This window comes from Fundulus heteroclitus, chromosome 8, assembly GCF_011125445.2.
Source record: "Fundulus heteroclitus isolate FHET01 chromosome 8, MU-UCD_Fhet_4.1, whole genome shotgun sequence".
In the NCBI taxonomy this organism is placed as follows: domain Eukaryota; kingdom Metazoa; phylum Chordata; class Actinopteri; order Cyprinodontiformes; family Fundulidae; genus Fundulus; species Fundulus heteroclitus.
Window position 1 is genome coordinate 2,477,139 of NC_046368.1, and position 13,085 is coordinate 2,490,223.

General features: G+C 43.6%; 1 protein-coding gene across 4 annotated transcripts; it reads right to left on the minus strand.

Moving 5' to 3' along the window:
* Positions 1-323: 323 nt before the first annotated feature.
* On the minus strand, positions 324-9,930 carry LOC110368487. 4 transcript variants are annotated; one of them, XM_036139906.1, is made up of 7 exons: positions 8,765-9,925; positions 2,020-2,230; positions 1,756-1,942; positions 1,487-1,637; positions 1,112-1,205; positions 877-974; positions 324-661 (listed from the first exon to the last, which is right to left on the minus strand). In XM_036139906.1, the coding sequence occupies exons 2-6, from the start codon at positions 2,228-2,230 to the stop codon at positions 910-912; spliced, it is 708 nt and encodes a 235-aa protein (XP_035995799.1). In that variant the 5' UTR covers positions 8,765-9,925; the 3' UTR covers positions 324-661; positions 877-909. The 4 variants fall into 4 exon arrangements, 2 of the variants coding, with proteins under 2 accessions (XP_035995799.1, XP_035995800.1); XM_036139907.1 differs by lacking the exon at positions 8,765-9,925 and adding an exon at positions 2,321-2,501; XR_004931496.1 differs by lacking the exons at positions 324-661; positions 877-974; positions 1,112-1,205; ... (1 more) ...; positions 1,756-1,942; positions 2,020-2,230 and adding exons at positions 6,503-6,825; positions 7,040-7,140; positions 7,278-7,371; positions 7,653-7,803; positions 7,922-8,402 and having other exon boundaries at positions 8,765-9,930.
* Positions 9,931-13,085: the final 3,155 nt, after the last annotated feature.

Below are 13,085 nucleotides of genomic sequence, written 5' to 3' on the forward strand. Positions count from 1 at the left end.
GGGGCAGCACATCCTCCCCAACCCGGAGAAGGCACTCTACCCTTTTCTGGTTCAAGACACAAGGATAATTCTTGGTAGCCTTGACAATAAGGTCCCTCTCACTTGACTACAAAAACTGAACAGCTTGAAAAAAGTGACCCAAACAGAATATAAAGATCTCTCAAGTGTACGTCACCTGGACAGTCTAAATTCAACCTTCCTGCTCTCCTAGAGCAGGAAGATTTCTGCCTGATTTCTGCACAGCTCAGAGGAAAGTGAATGTTTTCTAGATGGAATTGTAGAGAAGACTTTGAGTCAGAACTTGAAATAAAGTCATTCTTACATTTTAGGATCAACAATCTTTTATTAAACTTTTCAAAATATAAAATATTGTTTCTGAAAGATGCTGACGAGATGATTAACAACCAGCCATGAAAAGAGTTCTAGTAGACGGATGTACTGTGACTTTCTGTGGCGACAGCGATGAGGTGAGTAGAAAGAGCAGGAAGTGAAGGCAGAAGATGTGAAGGCAACGTAAACTGGTAGATCTACATTATCATCGATTACACTGAAACATCTTCATCCTCCTCGTCTAGAGGAGCTGCTTTCTTCAACCCATCATGGATCATCTTCGTCATCTTCATCATCTTCACCATTCGGGCTTAAAACACTGAAAGAGAAACTGAACAAACATTTGAGTTATTTCAAAGACGAACAGAAAATAGTTTTTGAAAGATATCGATGATATGAACATTCACAGATCTTTTTTGGAAAGAGACTCTAAAGAGACACTTTTTTTGCACTTTCCTTTTAGGAAAAAGCAAAAACTCTTAATAGTTTCAAGCGGAAAAGGAAAAAGAGGGAAAATAGTGGAAAACTTCTGTTTTCTGAACTCACATTTCTGGGTAAGTCGGTGCAAAGTACTTTTTATTATCGTGTCAAAGGTTTAGGATTCCTAGAAATTCGTTTGATGTTTGTCTTTCTAATCGGGATTTCTGAGAAGGAAAAGTTGAAATGATTTAAAGCAACATTAATACAACTGAAATATCTTTCCATATAATTTTAATATAATTGTGTGGCTCAGCCCAGTTTCTGGTGGAAATAAAAATTAGAATCAGATGTTTCTTTTTACCGATCTTATTGCTCTCTGCAGTTACTTCCATGAGTCCAAAAGCAAAGGTGGTGTTTACAGGCACAGTGAATTCAGTCCTCTCCTTTCCCCATTTCTGAAGGACAAGAACCACAGAGACGCAGCAGTTAATGCACAGATCGACCCAGTTTACCCCCAGGAACATCCTGAGGACTAATGCAGATGGAAATGATCAGGTTTTACTGTAAGAATTAGCACAAGGAGACTTTACAGTTAACTTTAGATGCAGGAGACTGAATCAGCCCATCCTACCTAACAGCAGGAGGTCACCCACAGGGCTGAAAGCAAAGTGAACAACCAGGGAGAAAAGCAGGTTTTGTCACGGCAAAACATTAGAATAAAAGCAATAAAACTGACCTTGGCTTCCAGGATCAGGGCTTTTAACTGAGATCTCACTCGAGCTTTCTTTTGAAGAGTGACAGTCGTGTGATTATAGAAGACCTGATAAACAAAAGCCAGCGTCTCCGTCTTCTTGGTAATGATTTCGTTGAATGTCCTGTTCATCTTTCTGAGGTAAGAAAACAGTCAACACGTCCAGATAAAAAAAACTAAACTAATCAAGCAGAATTACAACATATTTCCAGATAAAGAGCTTCTCAGATTACTGCAGACTGGGGAACTCCTACCTGTTGTTGCAGGTTTCTCTCAGTTTCCTTAAGTCCACCATGTCTTTCTTCACAGTGAAGGCCGTTGATGAGTTCTTCTCAGTTGTCGGGTTTTTTTTCTTTGAATCAGCACTACTGGGGTTACCAGCATTTTTTCTGGTAAAAGTGGAGACGTCCCTCAGCACCTCGATGTCTCTGTTCACTAAAGCTGAAGAGGAACATAGATTGCTGTGAGATGTGCAGATGCAAACGTTTAGATGTATAAATGCTGCTAAGAGTTCAAACCTTCAGGATCTATTCCACCAGCAGTTGCATCTTCCAACAGATCAACTAGAGTTAGGTCCATAAACGTGTACTTTATGGTTTTCTTTAATCTAGTTTTGGTGATCTTAACTAGAGACAGCAACTCAATTCTTTCATTCAGATTTTCATTATAGATGAGATCGTCTTCAGCTCCTAAACATTTGATAATCGATTGAGTCTTTTTTGCAAACATCTGTAGAAACCAAAGCAGACATGATTTATCCTGATTAAAACTCCTGAGTTACCCTGTGAAAACACGGCATTAGAAAAGCCTGCGTCTTACCTTGAGGCTGTGGTGCAGGTAGAGGGACTGAGCTTCACATGCAGCCGTTTGCTGTGAGGAGGTGGAGCTGCAGAGCTTTTATACTCGGCTTTCTGTGCAGCCCAGAAACATTCCTGACTCACAGCTTCCCTTTCGCTGGAACATCAAGCTCTGCTTTCAAAAGCTGCCATATCATCTGAGGAAGGAGAAAACTCAGCTGTGTGGTTGAGGAGCAACAGAAACTGAGACGTCCCATTCGTCACAGACACACATGACTGAAGATGAGCAGCCAAGCTTGACTTCACCTGTAGATTATCAGAACATTTCCAGGATCAGGTGGACTGGAAAAAATAAAGCAAGACTTGACAAATATGTTTGAAGAGATGATTGTCCACCAGATGAGACAGGCTGACATTCCTGTGGCCTGCAGTCAGATAAACTGGCATCATCACCGCCTTTTAAATCCTGCAGGATGCTGCATTCAGGCTAACAGGTTCTGCGTAATCACGCTGGCTTCCTGCTCACCCAGAAAGCAGAGAAAACTGGGAACATGTTGGAGAAGGTGGACCCCACCAGAACTCAAAAGAACCAGACCATTTTTCCCTAGTGCCTTAAAGGTAGAGGGGACCCCAGTCACTGAATAACTGTGTTAGACCATCCTACCTTGCTCTTCTGCTCCTCAGGGGCATCACATGAAATAATCTCCCAAATCCACTCTGGTCTTCTTTCTTTCTGCCGAGACTCTTCCGAGATTTTTGTTGTATCAGCACCTACAGAGACTGCTGGTGGTGAATTCGGCCTTGATGAGACTTCCAGCGGCTTACGACGGAATCACTAAGGCGGTGAATGAACAGAACAGTAAGCTGGATAAACTGACTGTGATGGTTGGACAAAGAGGTGAGATGGGATAAATCTGGAAGTGTGAACATGAAATAGCCCAACTATTTGGAATATTCGATCCTGGAGCCAGTGATGAAAAGACTTTAAAGCTGAAGAAAAAGTTGGTTCAGCTTTTTCTCAAAACAAATTGTGTATTTAAATCAGACTTCCCACTATCTAAATTCTCCCCTGCGTTGTTATGGAGAAATCGCACAGACCTATTCCTGCTGCGAAGTGATAAAGATTTTCCAACATATGAAGGACACTTGCCTGCCGGAGGGACGGCGTTCATGGACATACAAAATTCCACACAACATGCACACACTACTGACTCACATTTATCTCATGGACTTACACACCACAAATCTCAAATGTTCTCCTTCTGCTATTATGTGTCACGTTATATTTGTGCCTTTTTGTGCAATGAGGTTTTTTGTGTAAGATTTCTCATACTGTATCTTGAGAGGTTAGAGTATTATAAATTCTTGTCTTTTTCTCTCCTTCCACTTCCCCCACATTTTAATCTTCCTTCAACAGATTCAAGGGCAGCGCCCTGTGGGCACCGTGTAAGGCCGGGTCTGGGGCAGTTTGGAGGAATGCGCCTAACGGCTGCGCTGATGTAGCAGCGGCCGACGTAGCAGCGGCCGACTGGCTGCGTTCCTTGGCAACGCAAGGCCTCAGTCAATCGTTTCCCCAAAATGTTTGTTAAGTGTACTGTGTGTGATGGACAGTTGTACTGGAACAGAATTTTCGATTGATTGAGTGATTGGTTGAGTGGTTGATTGATTGATTGATTGATTGGTTGATTGATTGGAACACTTGTTTGCAGTTAGACAGAAGAAACAGCAAGCTTGGTGTCATAAACCTTCAAACAGGAAACAGGCCTGAGAAAAGGTACAAATCCAGTTCTTTAGTGATCCAGCAGACCGAAAGTGGTGGAGACGGGTTACCACGAAAGCCTAAGCAGCCAGATAAAAACCAACCTTATCACAATGCAAAACCAGAAGGTAACATTTGTCAAAGGTGGAGCCATTCCCAAGGAATGATCACAAAGGACAACTTTGAAAGTATTTGCAGAGATTTTCTCACAGAGTACGTCACGTGTTTAACAAGATTAAACAGCGAACAGATTGACTCCAAAGGCAACCCTGACATTCATCATGCACCAGTGTATAAGGTTGAAAATAATATCTAATACATTTTGTTCTGTTTTATCCCAATTATGTTGGCCTTGATTTTTCTGCTATGGCTGCGGACCAGCGTAGTGATGCAGACATTCTGGCACTAAAGTCTGGGTCCACGGGCCTCCACCTGGAGGAAAGACAGGTGCAGGAAGGTGGTCCCTTTCTGCTTTGTGATCTTTCTACTGGCTGTCTGTGGATGGAATTCTAAACAATAATACTTAATTTCCATCATTACTAAATGAAAAGACAGTGGTGATGAAGTTCCAGCACTTTTATTGAGAAACAGAGCAGAGATCACATAGATGGAAAGTAATCACACCCCACGGTGTCTGTGTCTGCCTTATCTCTGCCCGTCCTCGCTTTTCAGCTCCCCAAAATACTGCACAGTGACCTTGGCTTGAGACAAAACAAAGACAGTCTATCGTAGACAATGAGTATCCCCCAGCAGCTGCAGCATTTGGCCTTGCAATCAGCAAACAGTGGATCTTATACACAGCCATCATGTCTGCAGGCCTCCTATGTCCGAGTGGTGTGAGGCCATAGTGACTTCAGAATAACATTTCTTATAACATTCCTCTCTTTTTTTTTTTGATGATGGCGTCGTCAGCATCAAAACAAAACAAGATGAACCATCATATGAAAATGTGAACAAAACACAGAGGACCCATTTCTGTAAATTTGTAAAGTGGGACCCAAACGGTTCCCGTGTTGAAACCGGGCAGTGCTAGAACTTTTAGTACAGATCCACATGAATGCTTCATAGAGTTTTATCACAAAAAAATAAAAGGTTTAGCTTTTATCTACAATTTAGGGTTCATCTAATTAAGTAAGGCCTGTTTTAGGTCCCTATGCACATATTATTTCAATTGACATTAGACTAGGTAAGCTAAACCCGTTCAGTAACCAAGGTTGAATCCCTCCACTCTTCCCCAACCCTGTCAAACCCCACTTGGTTCTCCATTCCCCATTCCCATGGACAATCATGGATCACTTTCATACCTTACAAATCCAGGAGTACCAGTCTGGGGTATCAGAGCGCAGGCCGGGCCTTTAATCACCAGAAAAACTCATCCTCTCTAAAGAATGATTAAAAACTGATGTGACCCCAGATGAAATCACGCTCTCGGCCAATCCTGAGCAAGAAGTACCTGTATTGAAACTAGGAATTACCATTACCAGCTAATATTAAAGGATCTTTAGAACCAATCAGATCCTGGTGAAGATTCTCAGTCATCCAGGTCATGGTCATTCCAAAGAAAAGGTAAAAAACAAAGCAACTGGACTTGTTTTCTGTAGTTGAAGACGTTTCGCTTCCTCTCCAGGAAGCTTTCTCAATTCAAAATGTTCAATTCAAAACTTTTTGAATTTAACTTTTTGAATTCAGAAAGCTTCCTTATTACTTTCTTCAAGAATTGAGAACAGGTTTCAGAACGGGAAATGTGTCCCAATAGGGAGTCTGGTTTATGATGATCTTTACCTTTACTAATCTTCTCCTTTCAGCCTTATATCAATGTTCTTACCTCGTTAACTCAGTACAGTTGTTATTTAGAGCACCAATGGATGCTGGATGCCTTCAGTTGTCTGGATGCCACCAAAATTCGAGACGTGACTTTGAAGTTCACAAAATATGTTCATTCCAAGGATCCTTGGGACAGCTTTGTACTTTCCCAACTTTAGTACAACTTTCTTCAGGCCACTTTCTTCCAAAACACTCAACATCTGTGTATTAGCAGCCAAAAACTGGTATGTCTAGTCCATGTGCAGCAGTCAGCTTGACCCAATTGGCAGACGACAATTTTTCCTCACCAAATGTTCTCCTGAAATGCTCATCGGTCATGAACTGATTAAGTTTCAAGGAGACATGGGTTCAGACTCCTGGCAGTGCCATCAGTGACTGTAACCAGTCACTGGAGGGTATATTATATTCTCTGTCTCTCTCTGGAACCATCTGTATTTTATTATTGTAAAATATGTAGCTGGAACCCCTCTGAAACATCCCATCGTGGAACCTTTATTCTCACTTTAACTGCCTGATTTCTGCACAGCTCAGAGGAAAGTGAATGTTTTCTAGATGGAATTGTAGAGAAGACTTTGAGTCAGAACTTGAAATAAAGTCATTCTTACATTCTAGGATCAACAATCTTTTATTAAACTTTTCAAAATATAAAAGATTGTTTCTGAAAGATGCTGGCGAGATGATTAACAACCAGCCATGAAAAGAGTTCTAGTAGACGGATGCACTGTGACTTTCTGTGGCGACAGCGATGAGGTGAGTAGAAAGAGCAGGAAGTAAAGGCAGAAGATGTGAAGGCAACGTAAACTGGTAGATCTACATTATCATCGATTACACTGAAACATCTTCATCCTCCTCGTCTAGAGGAGCTGCTTTCTTCAACCCATCATGGATCATCTTCGTCATCTTCATCATCTTCATCATTCGGGCTTAAAACACTGAAAGAGAAACTGAACAAACATTTGAGTTATTTCAAAGACGAACAGGAAATAGTTTTTGAAAGATATCGATGATATGAACATTCACAGATCTTTTTTGGAAAGAGACTCTAAAGAGACACTTTTTTTGCACTTTCCTTTAGGAAAGAGCAAAAACTCTTAATATTTTCAAGTGGAAAAGGAAAAAGAGGGAAAATAGTGGAAAACTTCTGTTTTCTGAACTCACATTTCTGGGTAAGTCGGTGCAAAGTACTTTTATTTATTATCGTGTCAAAGGTTTAGGATTCCTAGAAATTCGTTTGATGTTTGTCTTTCTAATCGGGATTTCTGAGAAGGAAAAGTTGAAATGATTTAAAGCAACATTAATACAACGGAAATATCTTTGCATATAATTTGAATATAATTGTGTGGCTCAGCCCAGTTTCTGGTGGAAATAAAAATTAGAATCAGATGTTTCTTTTTACCGATCTTATTGCTCTCTGCAGTTACTTCCATGAGTCCAAAAGCAAAGGTGGTGTTTACAGGCACAGTGAATTCAGTCCTCTCCTTTCCCCATTTCTGAAGGACAAGAACCACAGAGACGCAGCAGTTAATGCACAGATCGACCCAGTTTACCCCCAGGAACATCCTGAGGACTAATGCAGATGGAAATGATCAGGTTTTACTGTAAGAATTAGCACAAGGAGACTTTACAGTTCACTTTAGATGCAGGAGACTGAATCAGCCCATCCTACCTAACAGCAGGAGGTCACCCACAGGGCTGAAAGCAAAGTCAACAACCAGGGAGAAAAGCAGGTTTTGTCACGGCAAAACACTAGAATAAAAGCAATAAAACTGACCTTGGCTTCCAGGATCAGGGCTTTTAACTGAGATCTCACTCGAGCTTTATTTTGAAGAGTGACAGTCGTGTGATTATAGAAGACCTGATAAACAAAAGCCAGCGTCTCCGTCTTCTTGGTAATGATTTCGTTGAATGTCCTGTTCATCTTTCTGAGGTAAGAAAACAGTCAACACGTCCAGATAAAAAAAACTAAACTAATCAACCAGAATTACAACATATTTCCAGATAAAGAGCTTCTCAGATTACTGCAGACCAGAGAACTCCTACCTGTTGTTGCAGGTTTCTCTCAGTTTCCTTAAGTCCACCATGTCTTTCTTCACAGTGAAGGCTGTTGATAAGTCCTTAGTCTTCCTATTATTCACGATTTCAGCCTCATTTTTGCCTTTTACTGAGGTATTTGTTTGTTTTTTCAAATAAGTGGAGACGTCACTCAGCACCTCGATGTCTCTGTTCACTAAAGCTGAAGAGGAACATAGATTGCTGTGAGATGTGCAGATGCAAACGTCCAGATGTATAAATGCTGCTAAGAGTTCAAACCTTCAGGATCTATTCCACCAGCAGTTGCATCTTCCAACAGATCGACTAGACTTAGGTTCAGAAACGTGTACTTTATGGTTTTCTTTAATTTCATTTTGGTGATCTTAACTAGAGTCTGCAACTCAATTCTTTCATTCACATTTTCATTATAGATGAGATCGTCTTCAGCTCCTAAACATTGGATAATCGATTGAGACTTTCTTGCAAACATCTGTAGAAACCAAAGCAGACATGATTTATCCTGATTAAAACTCCTGAGTTACCCTTATGGAGGAAATCATCAGTATGGTACTGAAGAGAACGGCCTGATCTTTTATTATTGCCAAGGTTGAATCCTGTTTGTATTGATAACTGAAAACACTTTCCAAAGAATGATTAGTTCTAGAATGTTTTTACTGGATCACCACAGAGGTAAAGTAAGGCCAAAGGAACTTTAGTGGAACTACTCTTGGCTCCTACACTGTTTCAGTTTTTTTCCAATAAGACTTCACAGGAATGGAAGAACACACACACAAGGTTCAATCCTCCCCTAAACCCTGTGAAAACACGGCGTTAGAAAAGCCTGCGTCTTACCTTGAGGCTGTGCTGCAGGTAGAGGGACTGAGTTTCACATGCAGCCGTTTGCTGTGAGGAGGTGGAGCTGCAGAGCTTTTATACTCAGCTTTCTGTGCCGCCCAGAAACATTCCTGACTCACAGCTTCCCTTCGCTGGAACATCAAGCTCTGCTTTCAAAATCTGCCATATCATCTGAGGAAATAAACCAGCCAGACCTGCAGCTGATTTCTACGAATCTTTAAAAAATAACGTCTCGGGTGTGGAAAGGGTTTTCATGTTCAAACGTACTGTATTTATCTATATAGATATATGTAGTTTCTCAGTAAATGTTGAGGGAAAGATACTTATATTTAGAAATATTTTACATATATCTGTTTTTATTTAAGAATTAAGTTCAGGGACTGATCACTCTTAGATATTTTTGGATTATCACAAATCTTGGAATTTGGCAAGTATTTAAATCTAGTACTTTAAACAGTTTTATTGGCTTTGTTTTGCAGAACCACCATAAAACTGCTGGATCTTTTCCAGAGCCCGGTTCTCTTACAGAGCCAGGTTCTTCATTCAACAGGGGAAGGTAAGAGAAGATCTGATGTGATGTAGTAATACAGGATGATCTTCACAATACAGCTTTATTATTACTGTTCACATTAAAAGCCAAGAGAAAACAGATCTGCCAGCAGCACTGAAACTGAAGCCAAGCTTGACTTCACCTGTAGATTATCAGAACATTTCCAGGATCAGGTGGACTGGAAAAAAATGAAGCAAGACTCGACAAACATGTAGAAATGAAGCTAACACAGATGAGACAGGCTGACATTACTGCAGCCTGCATTCAGACAAACTGGCATCATCACCGCCTTTTAAATCCTGCAGGATGCTGCATTAAGGCTAACGAATTCTGCTTAATTGCGCTGGCTTCCACTAATATTGCTCACCCAGAAAGCAGAGAATAGTCTGGCACAAACGTTCACACTAAACATACAGGGCCTGTTTCACTGACAAGGCTTAGATTAAACCAGGAGTAGGCGTAATCTGGAGTTGTTAAGACCAACGCACCCCAATGTAAAGGCATTACCTCAACCCCGCAGAGGAAGTTTTAAGAGGGCTTGTTGCTGCTGCGGTCAGGAAAAGTGACCTTTTTATCCAGTGTCCTGTCTGGCAATGTGGCAATAACAATTGATGTCTTACGGCCAAAAAGAGCTCAACAGATTTTACTTTCACGAGTGGAGCAATCATGGCTCCGCTTGATTTATGCATGTAAATACTTTTATTATGATTCATCCAGGGAGTATTTCAAATTATGTGGACACTACAATGGGAAAGTAGGAGAGGAAAGGAAGAACAAGAGAAAAAAGAGAAAAGGTAAAAGAAAGAGGAGATAAAAGGCAGAGAATGATAAAACATCTTCAGTCTGCTTCATCACCTGCAAAGAGAGATGTAAAAAGAACAACTCAACCAACGGATATAGTATAAAAGATAGAATAAAGTAACACCTTGATACCATTGCTGAATTATATGTATTATTATTTAATCTGACATGTATAATGTGGTAGCTGAGGTTAAAAAATATAGGCTTTTTGTATAGAAGTGAATCTCAAAGTACCTGGTACCCAGCAGGGGGCCCGGCCCCCTGAGGCACCCGCCAGGAATGAGCCGGCACCCGCCCCGGACCCGAGGACCGCCAATGCACCAGAGGGCCAAGGAGCCAGCCAGCGGAGGGGGGCAGGACGGGGGGATGGGCTCTGCACTTAGCGGAGATATGAAATGTTCTTGGGAGAGGGAGCGGTTCGGACCCGAACCTGACAAGTAACAAAAAAAACACACACAATCTCATTCACACCTTCCCACCCTAGTGCCCCACTAGTGCCCGACTCTCCGAAAAAAAAAAAAAAGAAAAAAAGAGGACGCCGTACACACATTTGCACATAACACTCACATCCAATAATCCCGGGGGGGGGGGGGGGGGGGGCACCACAATCCCGGGCCCGACCCCCCGTTCCATACCCGGACCAGACACCCCCCGGCACAGGCCCCCCGGGGATTGGGGCCAACATGACCCATACGGGCCATCCAACCAGAACCCCCCTTCCCCCCTAAATACCTAACAGGCCCACTCCCTCCCCCTCCATACCCTAGCCACCCCTCTCCCCCAACCCTTTTACGGAGAGCAGAGGTGTCTGCCCCAGTCCCGGTAAGTCACTTGGGCCCCACAACAACCCTCCACCAAGACCCCGGACCCGGTGGCCCGCTCCTCTTCCAGGCCCCAGGCTCCGGGCGGCAATCGGTAAACAGGGGTGTGAGAAAGACCCAGATCCTCCCTACGCCCGCTCAAATGTTGTGTTGTTGCATGTTGTTCTCAAGTGTGTTTAAAACTGGAAGTACCGAAGGGGGTGTCCAGCTTGGAGGGGGTGCCAGTGCACCCCCTCCAAGCAACTACCCAGAACCCTCAGTGTCCAAATGCGAGAGGGGCTGGAAGGAGCCATCTGAGGTGAGGCCCACACAATAAGCTCCCCCAGATGTCTTTGCCCCCCCAGAGAATGGCCTACATGTATGTGCGTTGTGAAAATGTTGTGAGTGAAACTGTCTAAAATACATGATAAAATTGGGGTGAGGGACGTCATCAGAAAGTGGCAACCTCCAGTAACGCCCCCTCCCAAAGGACCTACATGTGTGGCGGCGTGATGGAGCAGGCAGAGGGAGGAGTCCAGGGATGGGGAGAAAAGGACTGGGGAGCCTACTGCACTCCCAGGGAGCCAGCTCCCCTGCTGACTCCAATAGGCACCCCCATTCCCCGAAAGCCCACCCAGAGAGGGGGGCCCGCCAGTCGCACCACCATAGTCCGGGGGCCAGGGACAGACGGTGGGGCCCGTGAGCCAACCACTCACCAGGACCAACACCTCCACCCCCCCAATCCATGAAACCTCCTGGCTGTCCTGGAGGTAAATAAAAAAGGCACCCCAGTTAGCCAGCCTGCATGAACCATGCAAACCCCTTCCCCCCAGACGAAACCCGCACCGGCAGATGGCATGGACCAGGACTGAGATAGGGGGCCGGATACGGAGCCCTCCAAACGTCCACATCCCACAACCCCAGACCCCCGGACCCACCCAGCAGCAGCACAGCTACCAGGTCAGTAACCCATGTCAGTCACCGCGGGACCCCCCAAGAGCACCGCAAGCGGCCGCTGTAGGCCACCCCAAGGTCTCCCAAGCCCCACTCAGAGGGGGCCAACAGACTCCGGGGTCAGACCCCCCAGAGCCCCAGGCACCCCCCCTCCCCCCTCAGCCAGCCCCCGCGCCCCGCAGGACACATCCCACAGCCCCCCATTCCTTTCCCCAAAGTTACCCAGCAAGCAAACTGATGGGGAAGGTGAAATTTTTACAACTCAGGCACTTTGATAAGTCCTTACATATCTGTGCCCAGAACCTCTGGACTGGTGTGCATAACCATAACGCATGAATATAATTATCAGGATGATTGCCTATGCACTGTGGACATATATTACTGTAGATTGTGGAAAACCCATCTTGAATAATCTTTGACCTGTATAGTGTACTCTGTGAAGGATTTTGTATTGTATTAGTTGTGAATTGGGGTTTCTAGTCATTTTGAAAGTTCTTAGACATGTCTGAGCCCAGAAGTTTTGTTCACAGCTGACTGATCAGATCCTTACAACACCGGGCCCAGCATGTCCTACTAAAACAGAAGGGAAGCACAAGGAACAGAAACACATCAAAGATGCCCTCCAAACCTGTGGGTACCCTAACTGGGCTTTTTTCAAATCAGCAAGAAAATCCAAAAGACCCGCTGCAGAACATAATGGTGAGAAGAATAAATGCAAAAACATCGTCATCCCATATGTTGCTGGAGTCTCTGAAAAAATTATTTTCTCCAAAGACAAAATCCCAGAACATTTCAAAGCAAACAGGACCCTCAGACAGAGGCTGGTCCATCCTGAGGACAAAACCCCCAAACCTAAGATGAGTGGAGTGGTGTCTGCAGTTCAGTGCAGTGAGGAATGTTCTGATCTTTATATTGGAGAACCCAAACAACCTCTCCACAGACGCATGGCTAAACACAGGAGAGCTACCTCCTCAGGTCAAGACTCTGCTGTCCACCTAAAGGACAAAGGACACTCTGTGAGGACCAACATGTCCACATTTTAGACAAAGAAGACAGATGGTTTGAAAGGGGTGTGAAGGAAGCCATCTACGTTAAGAGAGATAAAACAACCTTAAACAGAGGAGGAGGCCTTAGGTTCCAACTCTCAAAAACTTACAACACAGCTATAGGATTAATTCCAGCCAATCATCACCTTAACTCTCACCCTCATTCA